Below are 6,337 nucleotides of genomic sequence, written 5' to 3' on the forward strand. Positions count from 1 at the left end.
CTCATATTGATCAGTAATAAAAAGCTTACCAACTAGAAAAAGCCCAGGACCACATGAATTCACAACCAAATTTTACCAGGTGTATAAAGAAGATCTAGTAAGATTCCTACTAAAACTATTTCAAAAAATTGAGTAGAAGTGTTGGATCCCTAGCTCTGGGGGAAATTCAAGCAGGATACTCAAGCAGACCTGTGAAGAGGTCCAGGTGGAAAGGAACACAGACCTCCTGCCAATAGCCATGTAACTGAGTCATCTTACAAGGGGATCCTCCAACCCCAGTCAAGCCTTTCAATGACATCACCCTTGAGTAATACCCGATTTAAAACTCATGAGAGATCTCAAGCCATAATTCTACAGCCAAGTTGATCTCAAATTTCTGACCCATGGCAATCATGATAGATAATAAAATTATTCAACTGAGTTATTGAATTTTAGGGAAATTTGTTATATAACATTGGATAACTGTTATAACTCCACCTTCATTACTTAATCACCCACCAAATACCCACCTCCAAATGCCATCACACTGGGTGTTAGGTTTCAACCTTTTGGGGGAAAGGCATAAACATTCATCCTATAGTATAATAAAATCATGTCAATGTAAAATCATTAAGAGAAAGGAGATTTTATGTTTTTTGTGATTCACATGTTGACTTAACAAAATATGTCAAGTAAAAGTGTATAGAAACATTACAAGTTAAGAGGAATATTTTATAACACTTTATAAAATAAGTATGCCATTTAATAAGACTGTCATATTTCTCTTTAAATTGCCTTCACATATTTTTCACTTATCCCATTTTTCTTAAAAATTATGTTAATTATTTAGTGTGATTGTTTTAATGGGTGTTCAGAACCAATATATTATATTATATTTTGATTTATAGAAACAAAAGTCTCAGGATGATGAGTTTAGGATAAATGCTCAGCTAATAAGCTTCTATTGCCAAGTGTAAACTAAGGAATGGTGTCCCTTCACCCTTTTTTCAGTCTTCTTCTGGTTTCAGTTGCTTCTCACCATCACTGTGTGTCATCATGAGTACTGGCATTATCATCGTCTTCCCTAACAAATATTGTTCTGATTTTTCTGTATGAACAAACTTGCATAAAGCACAAATGACTCTTTAAACGTACAAGTAACCTCTTTAACCTTTGGTTGACTCCTTTTCTTATTAATATTATTGACAGTACGCTTCTTAAAATGAAATAGTTTTCCTCATTTATCTTTCACTTTTTGATGAGGTGGAGTAATTCAACTAAAAATTGGAACTATTTATCCATAATGATAATGAGATGCCCAGAAATGTATCTTTAAGGTATTTATCATAGAACAACAGGAATGTCAAAATACCATGTTAGTGAATCATTGCTCTTTAAAAGATTAGTGATGGCTGTGTAGCCTTTTGGGGAATACTCTTTAATACTGGTTACAGATAGCTCTTTGTAATTTGAAAAACATAAAACAGTAATAAATTAACAGGTAGAATTCTAAAATATATTACATAGAGAAAGAAGGAGAATTAAATGAAGCAATGTCTCACATATTCAGCATTTTGAGGAAACTCATACAAGGGAATTTTCTAGGATGAATGTATTTTTTGAAGTAATCAAATTTAAAGAATTGTAACTGTTGGCTTTTCTTTGCTTCTTAAACATTATAAACTAAAATCATGTCAGAAGTATACCATATTCTGACATTAAATAGTTCCGTCTCTACTGAAGGTCAATCTCCTGACAGTGTGACTAATATAGATAGAGATTTGTGATCGCTGCTTCCAATTTGCCGTGAATGAGAAATTTCCAGTACCATTGGAATTCAGTGTAAACGGAGAGTCACTATGCTCTGAATGATGGCCTGCAGGCAGGGATGCTGGAGCATAAGGTAGAATTTTGCTGTAACATTGGATGTATTACAATATGTATCTTTTGGTTTATATTTATTATGTAAACAATTCTAGCAACCTGATTTCTTATCTTCCCTTCTGTTAACTCAGAGATGTCCCCTGGCTACTGTTTTTTTCTTGGTAGTTTTCTGAGCCATTTAATCTTTCAGACAACCAGCTTGTGTCTGAACATGTGTGTGTGTGTGTGTGTGTGACACATGCACGTCACAGGGTGAGCTGTTGTGTGTGCATATGTGTGTGTGTGTAGATGGCTGAGAGGCACCAATGACAGCCTGTCTGGGTGCAAACAGGCCAAGCCCCACTCCTCAAGATGGAGGAGGAGCTGTTGCCCCCTGAGGGGACTCCCCAGTAGGCCACTGGGGGAAGCCCCACGACCCAGACAGCAGGTGGAGAGCAGCAGCCGGCCAGAGAAGAACTACAGCGAGAAACTGTGCGGAGCTCCAGCCCCTGGACTTCTTAGAGCAGAAGAGCCTGGGCACCCCGCCCCTGATGATCTCACTGCACACAGCCTAGGGCTCCACTCGCCAAGGAATCCGGAACCTTCTCCTTCCAGCTTGCCTAGCGACCAGGCCAACAGAGTGGTCTCTGAGGAGCCCGCGCAGGAAGGCAAGGTGACGCCCACAGAGAAGGATGCCGAGCCTGTAGAAGCAGAGACTTCAGGGGACCTGCGCGGGGCGGCGGCCCCAGTGCCCAGCACAGCAGGAGCTGGAGACCGCGCTGAGCACCAGATGACGGCCCGGTTCCTCCAGGGCGCCTGCAGGCAGGCGGCAGGGTGGCTGTGTCGGGAACCTGGAGCGGCTCCTGGCCCCCCGCAGGCAGGGTCCCCAGAGACAGCTCGTGTAGCGGATCCGCAGTCCCGGGGCCCTCAGGCACCGCCGTCGCTGCCGCCCTCCCTCAGCTCTGAGCACGTCCGCCCTGGCCGAGCCAGCTTCCCCCAATGAACCCGCGCCCGGCGCTCCGGCTCTCCGCAGGGGGCCCTGTGGATCCCGCAGGCTCGGGCTCCTGGTTCCTGTCCCAGCCTGCGCCTGCTCCAGCGCCCCCGACTCCCTAGCGGCTCCTCCCCACTCCTAGCCTTGGCTGCTTCCAGCGCGGAACCGACCCCCTCCCCTGCCTCCAACCTCGCGGGTCGCGCCTCTTTGCAGCCTCTTTGGCGTCTGCGCCTCAGCGCTGGGGCCAGGGTCCCTCTAGAGCTCGCCGCCAAGCTTGCCAAGCCTGCCAAGCCCTCTTCTGCCTCAGCCCTCCTGGCAACGTCTTCCTCGCCCGCTGTTCGACATCGCGCCACAGCCAATGCCTGCTGTAGCTGTCTCCTTGGCGAAGCGCTGCAAGGGCCAGCGCCCAACCTGTCGCTGCGGAAGACCTGGGCACAGAACCTGCCCTGGTGCTGGGCAAGCGCTTGTTCCTTAAGTCCCCGGCCTGGGCAACCTGGAGGAGCCCAGGGAATAGCGCTCAGGACCCACAGGCTGGACAGCCTGCCCGCCCGCCGCTGGCCACTAGGCGCCCGGGACCTGACCACCGTCCCAGCCACCTCCGCCGGTTGGCAGGGACGGTCCCCTTTCAGCTTGCAGTTCCTCAGCGAAGAGGAGGGCCCTCCACAGACCCTAGCCGGGTCTCCAGCGCCGCGCCCACCATGATCACAGATGGAACTCAAGGTCACCGCAAGGCCATCAGGCCGGGCAGGACCCGCTGCTGCGGGGGGAGTCCAGGACACCGCTGGACTTAAGAGAGGGGTGGGCCCGGGCTTCGCGCCGGTGCTGCCCCCTCACCCGTCTGGATCTGGTGCCCTGCAGATCCAGGAGGGCACCCACACTGGGGAGAAGCGATTCAGCGGTGCCATTTGCAGCAGGGCCTGCACCAGCAAGGGCAACCTCCAGCTACACTTGGCACTCACATGTGGAATAATGACCCCCACATCCTCCCCCAAGGCGAGTTGCCTCAGTGGAACAGTCCATGGCTCTGCTAGGGAGTGATGGCCTGAAGTTCTCTGAAACATTCCAGAAGGATCTGACAGCCGGAATAATGAATGGCGACCCCAATATTTGGAACCAGCATGCTGCTTGCTGGCAGGAGCTTGCTGTAAAGAATGAGATTTCCATCATTCAGAACACAGGGTTTTCCCACATCCCAGGAAATTTTGGCTGCTGCACTGCCCCTCTGGGTACCCTGGGATGCAAAAAAGCTCAAAATAGTCCTCCCATTGTCAGCCTGGACAAAGCACTGCAGCAGCCTGCACAGCAGGCAGTATCCATTGGCCAGGTCACCCAGAAGAACAAGGAGATGGTCTAAACTGGCTGAACACAGGGGACTCAGGTCCTTCCACAGTGAATCTGACTGTTCTTGAGAATTCTGCAACCTCTTAAGTAAAAAAAAAAAAAAAAAAAAAAAAAGTTGATTGGAAAGTGGCCTCAGGAACACAAAGAGCCCAGACAATCCTCACTTTTCCCTACAGGGTGTCACTGTGTTGGCCAGCCTGGACTCGAACTCCTGGCCTTAAGCGATCCACAACTTTGGCCTTTCAATTGCTGGGATTTCAGGCAAGAACCACTCCACACCTGGCCTTTGGAGGGACTCTTGCTTTGTGTGTTTGGGCTGGTCTTCCAGTGTAATCAGTAAGATGTTCCTGCAGTTTAGTTTGGGATCTTTCTGCACAAATTCAGTGGATCCTGTGATTTTTTTCATGTAATAAATTGTATTACAAACAAATTTGCAATGAATAAGCTAGACAATTAATTCAGTTAGTAACCTAAGGCCTGGAAAATTTCATTACTTTATCCACACATGTTTATAAGGAGATGATTGAAGAAGTAGTCAAAATATGCAGATTCCTAATCATCCCCAAGAAGAAGGGAACCACTGAAAGGCAACGTGGGAGGGTGTGTGGGGTTGTTCTGAGGTTGTGAAAGCCACTGAAATTCACACATAAGGGGATAGAAAAAGGCAATCCACATATTTTGAGTACCTACATGTGCCCAATATAACTTGGTCTTTGTTAAGATGATCTACCACTTTTGGAGTCGCACAGAACTGGATTGAATGCCAGTTCCATCATTCATTAATATACTATCGTGAATGTGTTTTCAGCTTCTCTGAGTCTCAGTTTTCTCACCTACAAAAGATGGGGTTGTTATGAGGCTTACATATGGTACATGTGTATAAATCTAGACACAATGCCTGTAATTTTGTAAGTGTTCAATATATGGAGGGAGGAGTATTCTATTTCCCTCATTTAATTTTTTGAGAAAGTTTATAAAATTTGTGTTATTCATATTTTTAGAACAACCAAGGATGAGAAAGATTACATAAATTACCATAGTCACAAAGCAGTCCCCAGTACATTTACTTAGTAATTGCTAATTAAAAGGAGCAATGGCCAGGCACGGTGGCTCACGCCTTTAATCCCAGCACTTTGGGAGGCCGAAGCAGGTGGATTACCTGAGGTCAGGAGTTGGAGAGCAGCCTAACAAACATGGATAAACCCTGTCTGTGCTAAAAATACAAAATTAGTTGGGCATGGTGGCACATGCCTGTAACCCCAGCTACTCAGGAGGCTGAGGCAGGGGAATCATTTGAACCCAGGAGGTGGAGGTTGTGGTGAGCCAAGATGGTGCCATTGCACTCCAGCCTGGGCAACAAGAGTGAGACTCTGTCAAAAAAAAAAAAAAAAAAAATTAGCAATGATAATGAAATTTAAAAGATTGTATTACGTAGTGCGTTTCTTTTCTTTTCTTTTCTTTGAGATGGCAACTCACTCTGTTGCCCAGGCTGGAGTGCAGTGGTGCAGTCCGGGCTCATTGCAACCTCCACTTCCTGGGTTCAAGCGATTCTCCTGCCTCAGCTCCCGAGTAGCTGGAACTACAGGCATGTGCCACCACATCCAGCTAATTTTTTGTATTTTTAGTAGGGACAGGGTTTCACCGTGTTAGTCAGGATGGTCTCGATCTCCTGACCTCATGATCTACCCTCCTCAGCCTCCCAAAGTGCTGGGATTACAGGCATGAGCCACCGCGTCTGGCCTGGTTTTCTTTTATATAAACCTCTTCGTTTGCTGAAACCGTAGATTTTAAGTTGCTCTAGCAAAGTGATAATTAGAAAAATGTGATATACTTAGTGCATAAATTTTAGGAAATTTCCCCTATTACTCTTCTTTGGTTGAATATGTGTGTTATTTTCCAAAAATGTAAATTGAATATATATGTGTTGAATCCATATATGTATTGAAAATATAAGTTGACATCACAGAGTAGACTTAGTTCATGGCAATGCTTTTTCTGAAAGCACCTGGGTCTCTCTAGTTTCTAAAAACCTCACAGGCCACAGGGGAAAGGGCGTTCTTTGGATGCCAGATAATGCATGAAGCAGATTTGGTTACAGTAATTTTAGCGTAATTCATTGTAAAGTGATGATCTCTAGGAACTTCCTCACAGTGGAGCAACCTG

General features: G+C 46.2%; 1 protein-coding gene across 1 annotated transcript; it reads left to right on the forward strand.

Annotated features, from left to right (window-relative positions):
* Positions 1-2,122: 2,122 nt before the first annotated feature.
* Positions 2,123-5,346, forward strand: LOC101014883 (sal-like protein 3; the record flags this gene model as incomplete). The annotated part of the gene is given in 3 exon segments (XM_031658276.1): positions 2,123-2,824; positions 2,826-3,041; positions 3,043-5,346. Coding segments are annotated over 3 exon segments (1,080 nt in total), but the record flags the coding sequence as incomplete, so codon positions are not given.
* Positions 5,347-6,337: the final 991 nt, after the last annotated feature.

Source organism: Papio anubis, chromosome 18, assembly GCF_008728515.1.
Source record: "Papio anubis isolate 15944 chromosome 18, Panubis1.0, whole genome shotgun sequence".
Classification (NCBI taxonomy): domain Eukaryota; kingdom Metazoa; phylum Chordata; class Mammalia; order Primates; family Cercopithecidae; genus Papio; species Papio anubis.